The sequence below is a fragment of the Zootoca vivipara genome, chromosome 12 (assembly GCF_965207765.1).
Source record: "Zootoca vivipara chromosome 12, rZooViv2.hap1.1, whole genome shotgun sequence".
NCBI classification, from domain to species: Eukaryota; Metazoa; Chordata; class Lepidosauria; order Squamata; family Lacertidae; genus Zootoca; species Zootoca vivipara.
Window position 1 is genome coordinate 14,823,380 of NC_142595.1, and position 22,805 is coordinate 14,846,184.

General features: G+C 47.4%; 1 protein-coding gene across 4 annotated transcripts in view; it reads left to right on the forward strand.

The window, feature by feature from the left end:
• Positions 1-22,805, forward strand: part of ACLY (ATP citrate lyase) — a 61,155-nt gene that overhangs the window by 21,635 nt on the left and 16,715 nt on the right. For 2 of the 4 annotated variants that reach the window (XM_060281100.2, XM_088655560.1), the window contains exons 6-16: positions 276-355; positions 2,571-2,701; positions 5,241-5,359; positions 7,850-7,986; positions 10,087-10,148; positions 10,623-10,740; positions 11,276-11,430; positions 12,943-13,033; positions 13,893-13,922; positions 17,920-18,061; positions 21,801-21,969. In XM_060281100.2, coding sequence (XP_060137083.1) covers positions 276-355; positions 2,571-2,701; positions 5,241-5,359; positions 7,850-7,986; positions 10,087-10,148; positions 10,623-10,740; positions 11,276-11,430; positions 12,943-13,033; positions 13,893-13,922; positions 17,920-18,061; positions 21,801-21,969 — 1,234 coding nt within the window. The remainder of the gene's footprint in view (positions 1-275; positions 356-2,570; positions 2,702-5,240; positions 5,360-7,849; positions 7,987-10,086; positions 10,149-10,622; positions 10,741-11,275; positions 11,431-12,942; positions 13,034-13,892; positions 13,923-17,919; positions 18,062-21,800; positions 21,970-22,805) is intronic. The other 2 variants (XM_060281101.2, XM_088655562.1) reach the window with 1 other exon arrangement.

The following is a 22,805-nucleotide window of genomic DNA, read 5'->3' on the forward strand; positions in this document are numbered from 1 at the left end:
TTTCCTTTTAATGACGTCTTCGGGCGGATAATAAATGGCCTTTAGTGAGGGATCGCAATGGCGGATGACGCAGTCCCAATGGCTGACTCATCCAGGCCTGGGCGTCTTCAACCTCAGCTGGACTGACGGCAGACAGATTGAAGGAACTAACGACAGGGCTGTATAACAGGCCCAATGTGGAGTGTCTTTGGTGTACACCTATTTGGTTTTGATGAATTCGTCTCTGTGTGCGTCTGTTTTCCCATTTTGTGTGTGTTTCTGCCTCCTTTTTATAGTGTCTTGGCGAGCTTCATCTCTGGCCTCTTCAATCTTTACGAAGACTTATATTTTACGTACCTGGAAATCAATCCGCTAGGTAACTCCTCTCTCTCTCTCTCTCTGTTGTTTTCCGTGAAATTTCCACAGCTCATTCATTCTGTATTCTGCAGTTCTCAATTATACAGCGGAAGTGTGGTGGAATAGAAAATGAAGATGGAGCACGGCCCCCCCGTTGCAGACAGGCAATGCTTTTTCATGAACTTCTTCTTGTCAGAGTAATTTAAATTTGTTCCTCCCACACAAAGAGGGAGCGTAGAAAGTGTCCACCCGTCTTTGAGAGTGCTGATGCAAGCGAATTTTTTCAGAGATTGATTTTGACATCGAGTTCTCGCATGCCGCCAGAAACCGAAGTCTTCGCCAGTGGTGTTGAAGAACAAATCTTCAACCTGCTAGCCTCTGTAAATCAAACGACAGTCAAACTAGATTTAATATAAAATGCACTGTCGTCATTCTCCCTCCCTTGTGAGTTTAAAATAACAACCATGTCCCCTCCCAGCTTTTAAAAAAAAAATAAAATCAACAAAAAAGAGGGTGAATGATGAAGAACAATGATGTTTAGCATCATATCTAGTCTGGTCCTGAGAAATGCACTTTGATCAGAACAAGTAGCATCCTTTATTTCTGAGGATCACTTAATATTTTTATTTATCTAGGAATTTTATTTGTCTAGGGATATATTGTGCAAATTCGCTGCATCCTTGCCTGCATGTAGCAGGCATGGTTGGTGTATTGCATGATGTGTGACTTTCCCCACCCCCTGCTCTATTTACAATTCCCAGGGGCTTCTTTTGGCCCATGGTGGGTATATGCAGGAAGAAGAGGTGGGGGTAGGACTGACAAATTTGCCTGCCACTTGTTGTTGTTAAAGATACATACTGCTTATATGCCAATATGGCTTCTAAGCATAGCTGTCAAGTTTTCCCTTTTCTCGTGAGGAAGCCTATTCAGTGTAAGGGAATTTCCCTTTTAAAAAAGGGAGAACTTGACAGCTATGCTTCTAAGTGGCTTGCAACTATAAAATCAATCCACAATTAAAATACACATAACATTAAAGGTAAAGGGTAAAGGGACCCCTGACCATTAGGTCCAGTCGTGACCGACTCTGGGGTTGCGCGCTCATCTCGCATTATTGGCTGAGGGAGCCGGCGTACAGCTTCCAAGTCATGTGGCCAGCATGACAAAGCCGCTTCTGGCAAACCAGAGCAGCACATGGAAACGCCGTTTACCTTCCCGCTGTAGCGGTTCCTATTTATCTACTTGCACTTTGACGTGCTTTCGAACTGCTAGGTTGGCAGGAGCTGGGACCAAGCAATGGAAGCTCACCCCGTCACAGGGATTCGAACCGACGACCTTCTGATCAGCAAGCCCTAGGCTCAGTGGTTTAACACACAGCACCACCTGGGTCCCGACACATAACATTAAAACATCCTTAATTAAAATATACAATCAATCGAATAACAAAAAAAAAACTCCACTAGGAGACCTACCTCTCAGATTAAAAGAACTAAATACTTAATAACCAGACCCAGGTGTCTTCATGAAAAAGGAGGGTGGGTGGAATCCCGCAGGTCATCATTAAACTATTATACACTTAATGCATTCAGGAGTTAGTTGTAAGAGGGGTATTTGTAAGAGAGAACATTTCTATCCAGTGAAAGTTGGCTTATTCATGTGTTACGCAATGTTACTGGCCTTTCACCCAGTAAAGATAAAAGGGAAAAGTCTAGCTCGTACAGGCCCTGAAGGAGCCGCATTTTTTTAAAAAAACTTCACTATTCACTGTGTTTCTTATCTAAGTTTCTTCTGAGTCCTTGGATGCTTTTTCGTTTTGTTTTCTGGGGTACTCTGTGATGTGAAGCAGCCCGCAGCCATGTTCATAATGGTCAGAAGTAGTTTGCTGCAGACTAAAAGGCACTTTTGCACATACATATCACAGAAAGTGACCATGTATGGAGTTGAGCTTGTTCAGCATGGACTGGCTGTGGGTCCTGGGTAGATGTTAGGCACCCCTGCCTTTTCTGCTTCCGGATTTATTCCAGAAGTGTGCCCTAGCCATTGGGAGGTGGTGGTTGTGCTATGATGGTGGATCCGGTTCAGCACTCGGCAGGGAAAGACCCGATGAAATTGAGACCCATTTCCTACCTAGGCAGCACCTTGAAACTGGATGCTTTTCTATTCGTTTTCCCTTGTTAGCAGGTTCATGTTGACCTCCTCCTTCTTCTTCTGTCTCCCCTCTCCCTTCGCCAACAAAGTTGTAACCGCAGATGGCGTTTATGTTCTTGACCTCGCTGCAAAGATCGACGCGACGGCCGACTATATTTGCAAAGTGAAATGGGGCGACGTGGATTTTCCCCCTCCCTTTGGAAGAGAGGCTTATCCAGAGGTAAACGAAAAGGGCTGCTCTTAGGGTGGTGTTAGGGAATTAAGGTGGCTAAGTGCGTTCTGTTGAGCGTGAGGCTCCTTGACTAACATGGCTAACGTGCAGAAAAGCCTCCCGTCTCGAAATCCGAATTCCCATCAGAACAGTTTGGTCCCATTCTCCCAAAATGCCCTGTGTCTTGTTCCTTGGCAGAATGTCTCCAGCAGCTATCTGATGCTCCGGCATGTCTCAATTTAGTAATTACATCAATTGCACAAAATACAAACCAAGGTGGAAGGTTGTTGTTTTTTTTAAAAAAAGAATTGTTGTCTAGCCAAGAAACCCATTTAGATACCTCTTTTCTTCCCTGCCCGCCAATCCTCATTAGTGTGTTATGGCTCAAGTGCTGACACTTAACTCAATTTGGCCAGGTTTCTAATGGATGAGTTATTTTTTTTAAAAAAAATTGGCCTCACTGAATCATCCCCCTTGCCAGGCACTAATGAAGACTCTTAGACTCGACACTTGTTAAGAATGTTAATGAACTTGGGTCTGGCCTCTGCAAGAACAGAAACAAATGTTCTCAAAATACGCAGGGTAGGAGCAGCTCCCATAGGAAGGCTCAATCTCTGTTATTAACTGAGGTTTGGGCCCTACCTGATCATTTCATCATCAACCCCCTTTTTCTTCGTACACCTACCTTGAACATCAGTTCTCTCATCTGTCCCTCCAGTGGTAGCTGTGGTAGTTCGGCTAGCCTTGGAGATGAACAGAAAGCACCTTTCCTGTTTTTCACTGGGGTTTTTTCTCTCTCTCTCATTTTGGGGGGGTGCTTCTACAGCATTAGGGACCCAGGTGGCGCTGTGGGTTAAAGCATTGAGCCTAGGGCTTGCTGATCAGAAGGTCAGCGGTTCGAATCCCTGTGACGTGGTGAGCTCCCGTTGCTTGGTCCCAGCTCCTGCCAACCTAGCAGTTCGAAAGCATGTCAAAATGCAAGTAGATAAATAGGAACCGCTACAGCGGGAAGGTAAACGGCGTTTCCATGTGCTGCTCTGGTTTGCCAGAAGCGGCTTTGTCATGCTGGCCACATGACTTGGAAGCTGTACGCCGGCTCCCTCGGCCAATAATGCGAGATGAGCGCGCAACCCCAGAGTCGGTCACGACTGGACCTAATGGTCAGGGGTCCCTTTACCCTTTACCTTTAATGTTATGTGTATTTTAATTGTGGATTGATTTTATAGTTGCAAGCCACTTAGAAGCATAGCTGTCAAGTTCTCCCTTTTTTTAAAGGGAAATTCCCTTACACTGAATAGGCTTCCTCACGAGAAAAGGGAAAACTTGACAGCTATGCTTAGAAGCCATATTGGCATATAAGCAGTATGTATCTTTAACAACAACAAGTGGCAGGCAAATTTGTCAGTCCTACCCCCACCTCTTCTTCCTGCATATACCCTAATGGTCAGGGGTCCCTTTACCTTTACCTTTACCTCTACAGCATTATTTGGGACCTGGGGTATTCCAACTTCCTTCCTCTTCAGATCTAATATTTGCACCAGTGACTTGCATTGGCCTGGAATAGTTTAACTGTATAATTTATCAGATTCCCATAGCACTTCACAGTATAAAATTACCAGGATGGCAAGCCTAGTATCCATACTTGACAGGGTGGGGCAAGCACAGGGGCCCATTATCCCTGGAGGACCAAACACAGCTGGTACCTGCGTACCTGCCTTTTTAGAAACAACAACAACAATAATGTTTTTTTTTTAAGTGGCTTGATACTTTGAAGGGAAACCCCAGTCCAGGCGGTGGCTGAATCCCTCCAACGTTGTTATCCTCAATTCCTCTGCCCCCATCAAACACCACTGGGGAATGCTGCTGAAGTGCTACTGGGCAGATAAAGTTGAGCTGCTTTCAACACTGCCACCCATCCCTTCTGCCTCCTAGTTAGGTTTTTTTCCCGGTGAAAGAGTGGGAACGTTTATCATGCCTGTGGCCTCCTCAGACCTGGCCTTGACCTTACAGGCTTGTTTACTTTTATTATTATTATTATTATATTTATTTATTTATTTAGCTTAACCGGAGACAAGGGTATGCCTGTGTAAACAGGTGTGCCAAATGTCGTGACCTCCCTCAAGGAATCATGGAATCGTATTGATGTAAAGGAGTTGATGACCGTCTGTAAACCTTTCCAGGGGGAGAGGAGCAATGATACACCTTGTAAATTCCTGAGAGTGGGACTAGATATTACCTTTGAAAACATTGGTTTCAATATACATGTATGAAAACACAGAAATGAGTGTGAAGATGTGCACCTTGCCCCAATTTGGCTCCAGAAAAGACATTTGTCTGGCTTCATAACTCGGGTGAGCGAGTGTCATTTAAATTGATCTATGGGCATTTGTGGGGGGAGAAATGGAAAGATGGGGAAAGAATTGCTCTCTCCTCCTTTATTCCCCCCCCCCAGAAATGCCCCTTGCTTTGTGCTATGAGAGAAGTGCGGAGTTTACTGTTGTGTCCTTAGATGTTTTGATTCTAATAATATGAGGGCTCTTGTCTGCAGGAAGCCTATATCGCTGACCTAGATGCCAAGAGTGGAGCCAGCCTAAAGTTGACCATCTTGAATCCCAAAGGCAGAATATGGACCATGGTGGCTGGAGGTGGCGCCTCTGTCGTGTACAGGTACCAAGCACATACCTTGTGGGAGTGGCAGCTACATCATGTATGGTTCATCCTAAACCCCCAGTTCTTCCATCTTTTGATTAGTCATCATTTGCTCTTCCTTGCCCAATCATCCCATACGGGGTTAATCATTGTTGGAATGGAATGTTGAGACTTTTGAGAGGTGCACTGGAACTCTCTCTGCTGTACGTTGCCTTTAATACTTAAGGAGATTTTGCTAATGGAGCCTACGCTTGGGCCTTAGACAATACATTCCATATAAATACACAGACTGATAACCTGATACATGATTTGCCTACGCTTGGGCCTTAGACAACACATGATTTGCAACCCTGGGAAAATCTGCTATTTTTGCATTGATTTCAAAAAGCAATTTTGCAGTCGTAGCAAAAATGTATAGTGAGAATTCTCAAATGTTTAGGTTTGTGGAGCGCGGCTTCACATATCAATGCTTGGGAGGCATTGTGGTCCTGCCACATTTTTCTCCCAGCTGCTATGGTGGCTCGAAGAAACTGTATATAGGCTCAGTTACGAACACTGCTGGGTAAATTCTTATCAACACTTACTTTGGGAAGCCGAGCATATTTTATGCAAGGTTATTTGATACGCATGCACGCACTTCAATTCTGCTAAGCAGGTTCTAATCCTCGCTAACTCTCTGTTTATGCCAGGGGTGTCAAACTCAAATTCATCGGGGGCCGCATCAGCAGTTTGGTCACCCTCAAAGGGCCGGTTGTATCTGTAGGACTATGTGTCCACTCTTTATTATCATAAATTATTGTCACTGCATTCAATTATTACTGTTTTTTGTAATAATGTAAGTAATAACTAGCTCTGAAAGCAGAAACATAGTCAGAATAATGGCAAGTAGGTATTCAAATGTACAATTATTGTACAATTTATTGAAAAATGATTTTTGGTAACTGCACTGGGTGGTGGAGGCTCGCTAGGGTTTCATGCAGGAGCTTTGCAGAGCTACTGGTACCTGGAGATGCTGGGGTCCTTCTGCATGCAGGACAGATGTTCTGCCAGTGAGCCACCACCCTTCACCAAAGGGACTGGCTGAGGTTGACTCACTGGAGCTGCTCTCCTGGTTCCAGGGTTTAAGGGCCAGAAGTATAAAGCAGCATCCTATGTTTCTGAGGAGAGGGAGAGGGAGGGGAGGGAGGGAGGGAGGGAGGAAGAAAAGAGGGAGTGGGAGGGAGAGAGGAAGGAAGGAAAGGGGGGAGAGAAAGAAGAGTAGGAAATAAGGAAGGGAATAAAGAAGAAAAGAAAAAGAAAGAGGGAGAGAAGACGGAAAGGGAGAAAGAAGGAAGGAAGTAGAGGGAAAGAAAGAATAAGAATGAGGGAGAGGAAGAAAGATGGGAAGGACGGAAGGAAGAAAGGAAGTAAGGAAGAAAGAAAGAAAGAAAGAAAGAAAGAAAGAAAGAAAAGAAAAGAGGGAGCAGGAGGGAGAGAGGAAGGAAAGAGGTGAGAGAAAGAAGAGTAGGAAAGAAGGAATAAAGAAGGAAAGAAAAAGAAAGAGGGAGAGAAGACAGAGATAAAGAAGGAAGGAAGGAGAGGGAAAGAAAGAATAAGAACGAGAGAGAGGAAGAAAGAAAGGGAAGGGGGGGTCGCCTCCTTAATTCAGCGCCAGAAAAGACCGCGAAGGGACCCAGGGGCAAAAAGCATTTCCCGTGCAGCGTGAGGCAGCGGGTGTCCGTTTTAGGAGAAGTGCGTAAAGCCTCAGAGTTGCACGTTCATGAGGCTGAGCCGCGGCAGGAGGAGGAGGAGGAGGTGAGGCAAGAGGAGGCGGAGGCGGCGGCTTGCTCTGTAGCACTTTGAATCCTCCTCCTCCTCCACACAGCGCTGCTGGGTGCTTTGTCTGTGCTTCAGCAGCAGCAGCAGCCATTTCCAGGCGCCGAGCCGTGGCAGGAGGAGGAGGATTCAAAGTGCTACAGAGCACTGCTGCGTCGCAGAGGCTCAGGACTCTCCGTGCGGCGCTGCCGGGCGCTGACCCGGCAAGCTGCCTCCTCCTTCTCCTGCTGTGGCTCAGGGCGCTCCACGCAGCGCTGCTCTGGCCGCCTTTCTACACCCCCCCGGCCCCAGCTGTTTGTCGGCGCTTTGTCGGTGCGGCGCTTCAGCAGCAAGGTCCCGCTGCTGGGTCCCGCTGGCTGGGGCGCTCGGCGGGCCACATGACGAGGTCTGGCGGGCCGGATTTGGCCCCCGGGCCTTGTGTTTGACACCCGTGGTTTATGCAAAGTTCAACCCCTCCCCCCGCTGTTGGCTGAGCTGCCATGTTGTCGCGTGAACATTTTATTTAACTACTGTGGCGGAATTTTCTGAATCTGAAGAGCAGTTCAGCCAGGCTAGCTGATGCTCTTGCCTCAATTCCTCGTCGTAAACTAGGAACGCAGCCTCGTTCTTGCTCCACTTTCCACAGGGCCTTACGGGCATCCTTAGTTTCGCAGACAAAGCCTTCTTAAAATCACTTATGTGCCTTCCATTTAGTGACACCATCTGTGACCTTGGTGGGGTGAACGAACTCGCCAACTATGGCGAATATTCCGGAGCTCCCAGTGAACAGCAGACCTACGACTATGCCAAGACTATCCTCTCCCTCATGACACGGGAAAAGCACCCAGAAGGTAAAGGAGAACGTGTGGGGTGGGGGTGGGGGGCACCTCAAGCCTGATTGGCCCAGGAGGCCACGCCCACTTCCCAACCAACTCCTCCTCTGACCAGCCCATGCTCCACATCTTCCCCAAGCGTTTTTGGCCTTCCTGGAATGTGCCACTGAACTGTGATATTGCCTCTTGACATTCCGCTTGGATGCGGAATGGAGAAAGGTGTGTTTTTTTGTGTGGGTGTAGAAACCTTGGGTGAGCCTTTTGTGTGTCAAGAGTGTGGCTTACCGTGGAAAGCTGTTTCACAGAAATACTTGTTGCTCTTCGACACAACACCTTGGCGGTCGGACGTTGGAACACCCCTTCTCTTGAACCCATCTAGTGCCTAGAAATGACCCATTTAATGGTCCAGGCTGGACTGGCCAGGAAAAAGAATGTGACGACAAGCAAGGGAGAAGCAGATAAAGAGAAGGGAGGGAACTGGCAGGTAGAGAAACTGAGATGGGGGAATAGGAGAAGGTCAATGAGAGGTGAGAGAAGGAGGGACAAGAGCAGGCACCCCCAAATTGCGGCCCTCCAGATGTTTTGGCCTACAACTCCCATGATCCCTATCTAACAGGACTAGTGGTTGGGGATGGTGGGAATTGTAGTCCAAAACACCTGGAGGGGATGCCTGGACAAGAGGAAAGAACAGCAGCAGGAAGGCCAGTTTCTGACCTGGAAATGCTCCTACCTGGCTCAGTGAAAGCCGAGGGGAAGCTTAATGGCCTCCTGGCCCCACAACCAGCTAGATTCTTTGGGGACTGAGACTACCTGCCCCAATGGTCCTCTAGGAGGGCCTAGCCTCAACCAGACCCTACAGGACTTCCACTCTGCTGTATTTTCACCAACACCTTCCAAAGAAGCTGGAAAGCTTTTAAGCCCTGCAACTGCTTGCTGCTGAATGTGGTGATAATGAGCGACTGGGTTTGTGCAAAGCTTGCCACAAGACAGCTTTTCTCCCACTCCCAGAGACATCGAGGTGCATTCAGAATTGCTTCAGGGAACCAATGTGTGCATGTTATTTTAAAATGACCCACGGCTACATTGGAGCATCCTCCTGGCCAATGCTGGATTTATGTATAAGCTAAACAAGCTATAGCTTAGGGCCCCACTCTCTTGGGGGCCCCAAAAATTTTTAAAGGGAAACCGGATGTACAGTACATATTACTAGAAATATCGTCTTTTTCACTCACTAAGTGTAACAGGGTACGAAGGTCTGCTGCCCCAATGAACTGTGTGGACTACTATGGTGATATTGATATTATATAAAAAATGCATTGTATTAACTACAATTGCATTGTACAGGTTATAACACTTAATTTCATATTAATAACGCTATTTATAATTATTAGTAGTTTGGATCATATATTTACACCTATTATTTCATGTTATAGCAAGTTTCTAGACTAGATTAGGAGTCTTTGTAAATTGTGTTTCTAAAGGAGCTTTTGTTATTGCCGAATGCCAGTGTGTTTGCATGATTGAGTTTGTTATAAATAAAAATCATTTTAAGTTATAGCTCAATAATAATAATAATATAATAATAATAATAATAATAATAATAATAATAATAATAATAATTTATTATTTATACCCCACCCATCTGGCTGGGTTTCCCCAGCCTCTCTGGGCAGCTTCCAACAGAAAAATAAAATAATCTATTAAACATTAAAAGCCTCCCTAAACATTTTTATTTCACTATTCATATACTTCTTTGTATTTCACTGTTAATATACTACTTCTTAATTGTATTTCAGTTCAACAATTACTTTGATAAAATACATATTTTGTTATGTGCAAATGGCTTTAGATACCTATTAGGCCCATAAATTACCATATAGAATACATTCAACACAAAAAACAGCGACAATTTGTTGTTGACAAAGGACAGCTGGACATATAAAGGGCCCCATTACCTTCAGTAGCTTAGGGCCTCCTCAAACCTAAATCTGGCCCTGCTCCTTCCTGCCTATCAGCTGCTTCTAAAGCACTCCAGGCCTAGCACTCCAGGCCTCTTGGTATTTCTTAACAAATCAACTTCTTTCTCTTCCCTCTTGTTGCTTCCTCTACCTTGCACAGGCAAAATCCTGATCATCGGAGGGAGCATTGCTAACTTTACCAACGTGGCTGCCACCTTTAAGGTAAAGTTGGTCCCGAAAACGTGCCTGGCACTGGTCGTGCATGTTAGCATCCTCATCTGAGTGTGCTTGTAAAGAAACACCGACGTTTTGCTGAGTTTCCAGGGTGGATTCGAACTGAATTGAATGCGCTGTTGACTCGGCACTGTCTGTGCGAGTGCCGAGGGAACTTAAGTTTTGTTGCAGTTCCAGCGCTGCGATAAGGTTCAGTACTCTTGCGAGGATCAAAAAATAGGCACTGCCTCTGGTCTTTCATCTTCGTTGTAGTGCATTGACCAAGGTAGCCTGTCCTTTCGCTTCTGTGGGGAGAGGAGGCAAGATCAGGCGAGGCGGAGAGATGTGGTGGATTGTGTTGGCTTGACCACAGAAGTGAGCTGGCCTGGGAAGGAGTTTTAGGGACCAGCAGGGTACCTGACAGCTAAAGCTAGCCATGAGTGTCTGTGCATGATTCTCTGTTTTTAATCTTTCCTCCTGCAGGGCATAGTGAGGGCTATTAAAGATAATCAGGGCCCTCTGAAAGAGCATGAGGTCAGGATCTTCGTGAGGAGAGGAGGCCCAAACTACCAGGAGGGCTTACGAGTCATGGGGGAAGTAGGTGAGCAAAGCCCTGAAAATTATTTAAATTTCAAATACTTCCTGCTTCCTCATTTGCTTTCACTTATTTTTTGCTCTCAACCCGGGTCCTTAGCCTCATTTAAAGGGAGTTGATGACAGCCGGCAACAAAGGGCTCAGTATGGCCCCTGGGGTTCCCCATTTGACTTCCAGCATGGCTGATGAAAAGACACTTCATGCACCTTGAACTTGAGCCCAGAAGCAGGAGAAGGAAAGCCGGCAGACTTTCCAGTGCTTGCTCCGTTCAAAACACGGTTCCCTGTTTAAAAACCAGTGGCATTAAAGTCTTAGTAACTCCAACTTTTGACATTTGGGCTACATTTTTTTTTAATGCTGCTACATTAAGACTTCTCTCTTGCACCTTCTCCCAGTAGTCCTAAACTTAACCGGTGATAGTGATTGGTGTGCACCCATAATAAAAGCAGGGCCTCTCTTTAACTTCACCGTATTTCTAGAGCGAGTCTTTGCAGGGAGGCTGCAGCCTGTTCTGATCCTGCTCTTCTTCTTTTGCATACAGGGAAAACGACTGGCATTCCTATCCACGTCTTTGGTACGGAGACCCACATGACTGCCATTGTCGGCATGGCACTGGGACACCGGCCCATCCCAAACCAGCCTCCCACAGCAGCCCACACAGCAAACTTCCTCCTCAACGCCAGTGGCAGCTCCTCTGTAAGTCTGGTACTGCAAACCTGAGAGCTGGCGTGGCGTGATTAAGAGTGTTGGACTAGGACAGGGGTTCCCAGACTACGGCCCGCGACGACCCCCGCCGCCCGCTGCCGCCCGCTGCCGCCGCCTGCTCTTACAGCGTGCAGCGCGGCGGCGCAGTTCCAGATAGGAAAAAAGCACCGAAAATCATTTGTGCGCATGTGTATGGGCCTCTCCCGACCCAGAAGAGGTCATTTCCGGTGCACTTCCGGGTCGGGGGAGGCCCATACGCATGCGCACAAACGATTTTCGGTGATTTTTCCGATCTGGAAGCGCGCCACCACGCCAGTAAGTGTGTATGCGCATGCTCACGAGCGCGCACTCCCCCGCCCTCCGGCCCGCTGCGCGCGCACTCCCTGCCCTCCGGCCCAAAGCCGGGTAAGTCTGGGGACCCCTGGACTAGGACATGAGAGACCAGGGTTCAAATCCCCAGATGGCCTTGAAGCTCACTAGGTGACCTTGGACTCGTCACTGCCTCTCAGCCTAACTTACCTCACAGGGTTGTTGCAGAGGGATTAAAGGAGGGAGGAGAGAACCTTGAAGGCCGCCTTGAGCTCCTTGCAGAAAAACGCATGGATCTAGAGGCAATTAATAATAATCCTATAGCGCAAGGGTGGCTTATTTCCTGGCCTGAGGACCCACACTGATCCCGCCATCCCTTCAAGGTCCACATGCCAGCACACGCATAGATGACATGCAGGCACACTCAATATGCATGCATGCTCACCACAGGAACAAATGCACACATACCGTCTTTTTCGCTCTATAAGACGCACCTAGTTTTTTTAAGAGGAGGAAAGAGGTAAAGCCCCGTTTTTGGGGGGATCAGCTCAAAGTTGTGCAGCTTCTTTTGCAAAGGGGAAAGGCCCCTTTTTTGAGGATCAGCTCAAAGTTGTTGAACTTACTTTGCAAAGGAAAAAAAATCCTGTTTTTATGGGGTTCAACTCGCAGTTCTGCAGCTTCTTTAGGAAAGGAAAGGGAGCCCTTTCTACAGTTTCCAGACAGATAATCTAATCAGCCAGTCACATGTCCCCAGGGAAGCAAACAGCCTCCGTCTGCAGAACATTCAACAATGGAGGCCTGGGGCCGGAAAGGGAGCCAGCGACCGACCACACATTCACTCCATAAGACGCACAGACACATTTCCCCTTACTTTTTAGGAGGAAAAAAGTGCATCTTATGGAGAGAAAAATACATTACTTAGGTAGACAGCCCTCCCTACTCCAGCACTGGCGTGGAGTTGGGAATGTTGCCTTTTACACTTAAAGAGTAAGGATTTATCTCCTGTCTTGGTGCTGTGGCGTTCAGCACTAAGATGAGAGATGAAAGTTTCCCCTGCCTGCGCTTTAGGGAAGATTTCTAGGGATCAGGCGGAGGGATTTCATCTCCTTTCACTGTGGTTTGGTGGGCTGGATTCGGGCTGTGTGTGTTAGTGAGCTGCTAACCCCCTTTTTTCTGGCTTCTGTTCCCCTTCAGACCCCGGCAACAAGCAGAACGGCGTCTTTTTCTGAGTGCAGACCCGACGACCTGGCCCCAGCAAAGAAGGCAAAACAGACAACGCTTTCTGGTAAGCTCCCGGTTTCTATCCTGTTTCTTTGGATTCTCTCGCAGTGCTTCTTTCCCATTCCTGCGTGCTCTCCCTTTGCACTGGCTGCTGGAGCGTGGAAATTGGAAACGTAATATTTTCAGGGAATCCTTTCCACTGCCGTCTCCTCCCCCCTCTGCCCACGCCCTACCAAGGAACACATTTGCCATGGAATCCCTGCATTTTGTAGATAATTTTGGTAGCATGCTCTCTCCGTTTGCATGTTGCATTGACCAGGTCTGTTCTGCCTCGTTTCTCGCCTTGAGAAAACCCTAGGCAACATTGTGTCTTTCTTTAAATTCAGGGGCGGGGCGGGCGGGCTGGAGATCTTCTGAGCATCACCTTCCACTGGAAAACCTCCCCTTCAGCATATGAGCATGTAACATTTTTGCACATAGCACCACCCACGTGCGGATATGTGCACGGCAAGATTTTTAGCTTCCGTTGCTGGCAGCTGCGAATGCGAAACCAGTGCTGTTTGGAGGAATGTGGCTCTTGTGGGACCCTCTCCCTTCCCTGGAACTTTCATCTCCCACACTCACCCCCCCCCTGCACATCCCTGGCGTTGATGCCCCAGAGTTTGAGATCCACCGATTGTGAGCCAGTTGCCCGCCACGATAGTTTTCAACCCACATTGATTGACACCTTTCCCTGCTAGCCTGGTAAGATTTGAAAGAGCTCCTGGGTTCCTAGACACCCGGGTTTGAAAACCGCTATACTGAAGATTGCAGCCGCTTAAACCCCTACCCATCCCCCACCCCCACCCCAGCGTAATGTGAGCCGAAAGCCAAGACAGGCAGCCTTGTCGGATTTCTTGCAATGGTGATTCTCTCTTTAACAGATGCATCCCCACCTCCAAGACCTGTTCAAGGTAGGACCCCACCACTAGCTGAAGCTCAGTGTCCAGCCTTGCTACCAGCTGCTTGTGCAGTTAATTTTCAACGGGTGTCCTGTGTGGTTTTTGGTTTGGGTTGGCTGGTGTTATTCCTGCTCTTTATCCTTGCAGTTTTGTTGCCTGGTTTGTCCCTGTCCCCTCTTGTCCCTGGTAATGTTCCTTTTTTAAAAAAATTTTTAAAAAACACTTCTCTCTCTCTCTCTCTCTCTCTCTCTCTCTCTCTCCTTTCCCCTCTTGCCTCTTATTTATTTTAATTCCCCCCCCTAAAACACAATTGTGGGAAAAGAAGGGCCTATGATCACCAACTACCCTATTAGTCTGCATATAAGTCGCCCTCGAATGCAGGCCACGCCCCTAAAATGAGATATCTTTGAAAGCGGGGAGGAAAAATACAGTGGTACCTCTACTTACGAATTTAATGCGTTCCGAACGCACATTTGTAAGTCGAAAAAAATTGTAAGTCGAATCCCATAGGAATGCATTGGGAGAAAAAATTTTGTAAGTCGAAGAAACGCTATCTAAAAATCCGTAAGTAGAAAAAATCCTATCTAAACCGGATCCAAGATGGCGGACGGAGCTCCATTTGTAAGTAGAAACATTCGTAAGTAGAGGTACCACTGTACTACCGTAAATCATTGGCGGCATGTAGTGTCTTTCACAGTCTCTAGATTTCACTCTCTGGGCAACCAGTGCCCCCTGTTGAGAAGGACGGGCAATGGTGATACAAAAGGTCCCGTCTTAAATCACAGCTTTTCTCTACCTGTCAAGACTGTGATTATAGACCTGTCTCAGGTCTTATGCAAGCCAGAATTGGGGAAAGAGTGCAGACTATATTCAGACCGACGTGGTGTTATTGTCAAGACTTTTTAAACCTCTCCCTTGCTCTCTGAGAGGTACAGTTCCGGTGCAATCTTTATTGGCCCTCCTGCTATTGAACTGTGAGCTGACTTTGCCACTGACTTTGCAGGTGTCTGGTCTATAGTGCTTTCACCACTGCAGAGGGCAGAAATCGACTGATGCCCCCCCCCCCCATCTGTGTCCATAGCCAGTGGGTTTTTAGTGCAGTGCTGCAAATTCAGACGGTGTCTCTCTCTATCTTTTCCTGTCTCTATTCCGGCTCTTTGATCGGCACCATCTTATCCTTTAGTCACTGGAGTTTAGAGTAAGCTACTCTTGCTGAGGAATATTCTGTTGGGAATTTTCATCTGCATGGTTTTAATAGGTTCACAGGAATGCAGTGCAATAGCACAGGAGATGCTTTTCCAACAACAACAACATAAAAAAATTCCTTCAGTAGCACCTTAAAGACCAACTAAGTTTATATTTTGGTATGAGCTTTCGTGTGCATGCACACTTCTTCAGATACCAACAACAACAACAACAACGTCCTTCCGTCAAAATATTCCCAGGAAGGATCACACCAATAAAACCATTGCAAAACAAGTCCCCCCCCCTGTGGCTTACAGTTTGTGGTTTGTCTAGGAAAGCTGAACCACCAGCTGGGTTTGGACGACACGCTAAGCCCAAATAATGGCTCGTCTTGGCTTAGCACAGCAAAGAAACAGGTGGGGAGCCCCAGTCTCCTCTCTGGGAGCCCGCATGTCCGTTCGCTTGCTCACATTAAGCCATAGCATTACCTTAGCGTTGCATGTGGACGAGAGGGCGCTAAAATAACTTCTTGCGTATTGCCTGGCATTCCTTGATGGAAGAGCAGCAATAAGTGAATCAAAATCCTGGACTTCTCCTTCCAGAGAGGAGACAGGATACTTGTTTTCTTGACCCTTCTCCCTTGTTTTTACCCTGCCTCTGTTTCCTCCCCCAATCCTTTAGGCACTTTTAAGGTTTGGTCTATCATAAAAAAAAACAAATACTCTTTTTTGACCCTATCCCACTTCAGCATTTGTGGTAGATTGTGGTGGTTTTTAGAAGTCTGGTTGGTGTGTTTAAGCTGCTTTTGTGTCCTGCCACTCGGCAGAATGAAACATTGGGTGGGTTGGTGGGGTCTCTGGTTGGGGACCTCCCTGGGAGTGTTTTTGTGTGTTGGTGATAGAGTGGCTGCCATTGTAATGGAAACCACCAGGGCAACCTTCCTCAGCCCGGTGCTCTCCAGATGTTGACCCCATCCTCTCTGGCCATGCTGGCTTGAAGGTCTGATGGAAGTTGGAATCCAACAATATCTGGAGGGCCATAGGCTAGCCACCCCTGTTTTAGAATCATCGTTACAGCTCCTACTTCCAAATTAGCTTTCAGTACCGGTACCTACAACAGGAAAAGCATATTGCAATGGAGGGATTGCCCACCTTCGTAATTAAATACTGGGCAGCCTTGTTGGTTGCACCTCTGTCCCCACAGGTGTCAGGTGTTTGAGATTACAATTGAGGAGCTCTCAACTTTGCTATAAGTGGACTTTCAAGTCTCAGAAAACTGCTTCCCAAGCCTCTGCAGATGTACCACAAGACAAAGCCAGATACCCATATAGTCTCCTTTACTGGTACTGTGGTTAGCTGGTTTTCAGTCTTGTGGTCTCAATATTGAGCAGGTTCCATTTTATCTATGTGGCCTTGGGGATCCCTCTGAGATAGGAGGGAGGTGTAGAAAGCTATGGGACATCTGTTGTTCCCACTGCCCCTTCAGCACTTCCAGGTATGCTCCAAAACGTGTAGCTGGGCATTATTTCAAAACTCCTGATAGCTGAATTAAAATGGGAAGCATGTCACTCTTATACTTGAAAATACAGTCAAACCTTGGTTTGTGACCGCTTCGGTTTCCGACCACCGTGGACCCGGAAGTGTTTACATCCAGGTTCCACGGCGCTCGGATGCGCAGAAGCGATCTGCGCAGCTTTCGCATGCGCAGAAGCGCTCTATCGGCGCTTCGCGCATGCAAATAAGCGTGCCTCGGGGAGCGTCGATTTCCGACCACCGTAGACCCGGAAGTGTTTACATCCAGGTTCCACGGCGCTCGGATGCGCAGAAGCGATCTGCGCAGCTTTCGCATGCGCAGAAGCGCTCTATCGGCGCTTCGCGCATGCAAATAAGCGTGCCTCGGGGAGCGTCGAACTTGGGGAGCAGAACCAATTGTCGTCTTAAACGGAGGTATGACTGTACCTGTGGTGTGTGTGTGTGTGTGTGTATGTGTTGAGGAGATGATCTGCCCCCAGAGAAGCCGCCCTTGTTTCTACACAAGTTGCTGTTTAGAGCATGCCCTTGATTTGGAGAAAAGCAGAGACTCGTGCAGAGATGCAATGGGCAGCTTCCTCTAAAGCTGAATAGTTTTGTTATGGTTCTGCACCGGGAGTCACTGAATGATCCAATGTAGAGGCACACCAGAATTGTTCAGTTCAGAGTGTTTCACTCTCCTGGTGGGTGCTTAGGGATCACAGAAGCTTTCCAATATGAGTCTTTATTTATTACAGCTTCATTGTTTCTCTCTCTCTCTCTCTCTCTCTCTCTCTCTCTCTCTCTCTCTCTCTCTTTCTGTGTGTGTGTATGGCAATATTTTGTGCCCACCATCCTGTAGTTTCTTTCATTCTTTCTGGAGAGCACCGACCTTCGGGAGTGAGAAGCGCAGCCGCTTTTCATTGTACAGTACTGATTTAGGGGAGCAGTTGGGTCAGTCGAGATGTCCATTTAAGAGGGAATTTTCAGATGCACCCCCAAGATTGTCTGAGCCCCCTTTGGAAGAAGCTTACAGCTTTTGTTTTCATAACTTTTAAGAATAGCCAGTGAGCTGCCTTGAAGGGTGGTGGACAGGAAACCTCCCCAGTGAGAAGCTGACGACTTTGACTGCTTTCTGTCTCTCATGCTTTGCTTCCTACGAATGGCTGGTATGTCCCTCCTTCCTGTAATGCAGAGAGAGAGATGCTTGGCCAGGGGTGGCTTTTGCAGTCGTGTCTGTATGGAGCCTTTCTGTATGGATGTTAAATGTCTGGCCCTGGGCGGGCGGGGTCGTCTTCTCTTTCCCCCTCATGCAGGTAAAGCCACCACCTTATTTAGCCGCCACACCAAGGCGATCGTCTGGGGGATGCAGACACGGGCTGTACAAGGCATGCTGGACTTCGACTACGTCTGCTCCAGAGACGAGCCTTCAGTGGCTGCCATGGTTTATCCATTCACGTATGTTCGCAGCGCCTCTGTCCCACGTTGGGGAGGGGGGGGGACCTGTTCCCGTTGCACCTTCCTGCTACATCTCAATCCCTTTCTGCCATTTTTCTGCAGAGGTGGAACTTTGTAGCTAGGCTGCGGCAAGCGCTGTCCTGCTAAATATTATATAGTTTTCTCTCCCCCCCCCTCTTTTATTGGAAACTTGGACATTGCTTTCGTGCTTTGCCCTCCTCAGTCTGGTTCCCTTTCATCTCCTGTCTCCGATTGAGGCCCCAGTGCAGTGCCAGATTTACGTATAAGCTAAACAAGCTACAGCTAATTCAAGGGGGGGGGAAGCTGGATGTACATTTCCAAAATACATACCTGCCAAGTTCGGGATGTAAAGATCCGGGATCGGCAGCGCGCGCATGACCGGAAGTTGCGTGACGCAACTTCCGGTGGCGCTTCGCCCTTCTATGGGCACCAAAAAATGGCGGCGCCAGCGCCGGAAGACGCTTCCGCGCATGACCGGAAACATGTAAAAGCGACTTCCGCCGCCGCCGCCGCCATTTTCTGATGCCCATAGAAGGGCAGTCGCCACTGGAAGTCGCGTCACGCAACTTCCGGTCATGCGCGGAAGCGACTTCTGGCGCCGGCGCCGCCATTTTCTGGTGCCCATAGAAGGGCAAAGCGGCACCAGAAAAATGGCCGCCGGGCAGAAGCCGATTTAAGGGACAATACCGGGATTTTTCACTAAACGGGAGACCGCCGGGAAACGGTAAGAAAAAAGGGGTTTTCCCGGCGGAAACGGGATACTTGCCAGCTATGCCAAAATATAAGCTAAAAGCAGATAAAATAAAAGCTACATACAGCAACAGTGTTTTGTGTTGTGTAGGCTCCTCTGATGTAAGTCATGGGCCCCACCTGCTAGCCTGGTCCCTAAAGTATCACTGGTTTGCTCCTTTCTATATTAGGGTGCCTACATTCTGCATGAAGGGACTCAGGTGGCGCTGTGGGTTAAACCACAGAGCCTAGGGCTTGCTGATCAGAAGGTCGGCGGTTCGAATCCCTGCGATGGGGTGAGCTCCCGTTACTCGGTCCCAGCTCCTGCCAACCTAGCAGTTCGAAAGCACATCAAAGTGCAAGTAGATAAATAGGGACCGCTACAGCGGGAAGGTAAACGGCGTTTCCATGTGCTGCTCTGGTTTGCCAGAAGCGGCTTTGTCATGCTGGCCACGTGACCTGGAAGCTGTACGCCGGCTCCCTCGGCCAATAATGCGAGATGAGTGCGCAACCCCAGAGTCTGTCACGACTGGACCTAATGGTCAGGGCTCCCTTTACCTTTACCTTTTACATTCTGCATGGATTGGGTGCATGGCAACATGTGCAAATGGCTTTAGATGCCTACGAGGTCCATAAATTACCATATAGCATATATTCAACACAAAAAACAGTGACAATTTGTTGATGAATTGGACATATAAGGGCCCCATTACCTTCAGTAGCTTAGGGCCTCATCAAACCTAAATCCAGCCCTGTTCAGAGCCCTGGAAAGTTGGGGTTGTAATTCATGCCTGGAACTTACACAGGTAGACATCTTCTTCCCCTTACAGCTCACAGAAGGTGGTGACACAGGTGACAAGGTCTGTGTCATGGTCCTTGGCATCATTTGACATTACCTGGTGCTGGGGTTTATATAGTACTGGTCAGGGTGGATTTGATTTAAATCAAATCGATTTAAATCATGATTTAAATCACAAGTCAGTAAGACTTGATTTAATTCATTTTATTTTTACAGAAAGACTCATTCTTGCTGGTATAATCTTAATATTCACAACCAGATGAAGGTTTCATTTTTGGAATGATAAATTTTCAGAGTAGTTTTTACATCAGAAATTACTGATGTGGTTATACCATTAGAAATACACAGACAGATAATTATGAAATTATTGTGAGGTTTAATAAGTTAACTGTTTATATTTGGACAACTTTTTTTTGCTGTACTTTATTGGAAGGAGAAAAATAATCATTTCCTTAGTAACAATTTAAACAATTTATTTAACTAAAGCAATAACATTGTAGCATTGTAGCATCCATGTTTGTTAACTGATGTGGTTAAATGGTTAAATGGTTTTTAAAAAACAACTTAGATGGGGTTTTAGCACACGTGGGGAAAAAAATCCTTATTTCCTGAAGAATAGCCTTTGGACTATAATGTAACTTGAATAGAAAGCTATCTTTAGAAAGATTTTTCCTCCAAAAGCGTTTTATTTTAACAATCCAATTTTAATAAAAAATAAATCTGATTTAAATAAAAAGAAAACCATTTAACTTAAAAAAAATCCATTTTTTTAAAATCATTGATTTTTATCCACCCTGGTACTGGTAGAATCTCTGACATGCATGTATGTCTTGCTTCTTCCCACAAACTAGCAAGCTGGTTGCCCTCTGGTAGAATTTCATTATCACCCATTACATTTGCATAGCTGCCCCTTTCCTGTCCTGTTTCATTCCGCTTCTTTCCTGTGCTCCCGTTAGGGCTGGGCGATATCTTGTTTTCAACATCGCAATATATCACCAGCTTGTCATCACAATACATCACAATATCTGAAATAAGGATGGAGCTGTGTAGAGGCATTGGCTGGCTTCATGGTTTTCCCCGCATCGTGATTTTTGCATAGAGCACACCCACCCACCCACATACCCACCCCCCCCACCCCATGATTTGCATGCAACATATTGCCAGGTCAAAAATTACGTAACCGATATCACAATACGGACCTCAAACTGGTTTTGGGCGATAATATCGCCTAGCCCTAACATACGGATTCATGATTTATTGCCAGGTCAAAAATTATGAAACCAATATCACGGTAATAGAGTTCTGTAAGGGGGAGGGCTTATAGAGGAAACCCCCCCCATCCGAAGCAGCCCGTCTCCCAGCAGTCATGAGAGCGAAGGGTCTGCTGGAGGGAGTCAGGAAACAGAGAGGGAGAGCCAGGGCTCTGGCAACATCCAAGAGCCCCTGCTCCATAGGCAGGAAGAGAGGGAGGCGGAAAGAGAGGACAGGAATCGGTCAGACCCGTACCCCCCGACGCCGGAATTGAGGAGGAGGAGGAGGAGGAAAGGGAGGCGCTTGTCAGTTCCGAGGCTTTTATGTTGGCCCAGAACGCGGGGGGGGGGGCAGTGCAGGAATCTGACTCGAGCGGGTAGACATGGAATCAGCAGTTCGTTACACTGTAATTAATGTGTACCAATAAAAACGTCTGAAAGACAAGCATGTGGAAGGTCGTTACTCAAGAGTAGTCACTACAACCCTGACAACTTCACACCTGTTTTGGACAGTAGGTCAATATATTGCTCAGCCCTAGGAAACTCAGCCACAGGTAAATTAGCTTCATCTGGCTGTACATAGAAAACTAGCCTGCTCCAAAGGAGACTAGGCTGGAGCTCTCCTGCTTGTGAGCTCCCTCCCTGAGGGGGATTGTTGTTTCTGTGGTATGGATGGACATTCAGACATGTTTGCCCCTACCCTGAAGTCTGGCACACCAGATGGAGATTGACCACCTCAGGGAGAACTAAGGCTTAGATGGAACCGGGAAAAGAAGGTCCCTTTTACCTGCAGCAACAGAAGCTCCACAAGTGTTGCCCAAAGCAGTAATGCACATCCCCACACTGGGGAACGTGCCACTGTTTTTGCATGCATGTGTACCTACATCTCTCTGTTGCAGCAGATAATTAATGTTGGGGCATGTGATGCGTTTCCTTGCAGTGGGGACCACAAGCAGAAGTTCTACTGGGGCCACAAAGAGATACTCATCCCCGTCTTCAAGAACATGGCAGACGCCATGAAGAAGCACCCGGAAGTGGATGTTCTGATCAACTTTGCATCCCTCCGCTCGGCCTACGACAGCACCGTGGAGACCATGAACCACCCCCAGGTGTGTGGAGTGGAGTTGGTGGGATCTGTGACAAAGTCCTGAGGCGGAACAGAAGCAAACCCCCCAAAAAATGATCCCGTACCTGTGCAAGCAATTACATCACAGCTTCCAGTCACCTGTAGACTGAATTTTGCAAAGGGTGGAGGGGGGTTGTACCTGCTGGCTCCCCCTGTGGTATAACCCCTGTGCACTTAGGGCTAGGGGATGCAGGTGGCACTGTGGTCTAAACCACTGAGCCTCTTGGGTTTGCCGATCAGAAGGTCGGCAGTTCGAATCCCTGTGACGGAGTGAGCTCCCGTTGCTCTGTCCCAGCTCCTGCCAACCTAGCAGTTCAAAAGCACGCCAGTGCAAGTAGATAAATAGGTACCACTGCGGCGGGAAGGTAAACGTGCGCTCTGGTTTCCATCACGGTGTCCCATTGTGCCAGAAGTGGTTTAGTCCTGCTGGCCACATGACCCGTAAAACTGTCTGTGGACAAACCCCGGCTCCCTCGGCCTGAAAACGAGATGAGCGCCAGAACCCCATAGTCTCCTTTGGCTGGACTTAACCGTCCAGGGGTCCTTTCGCTTTTTAGCTTTACATAAGGCTATTTTCACATATAGCTGATTGTGTCTAAGGGCCACATTCACAACTTCCATGAAATACACAAAAGTCAGGAGGTAGAGCCATCGGGCACTGTCTTCTCCCCACATGCCCCACCCCTGGCCAAAATGATCAGTATACACAAGTTTAGAAGGTCTGAAAAGCCGTAGCATTTGGGCAGTTCCAGATGAATGAGATATTTTCAAAGTAGGAAATCCGGGGGATTCCCGGAATTTTTTTCTATTCGGGATAAC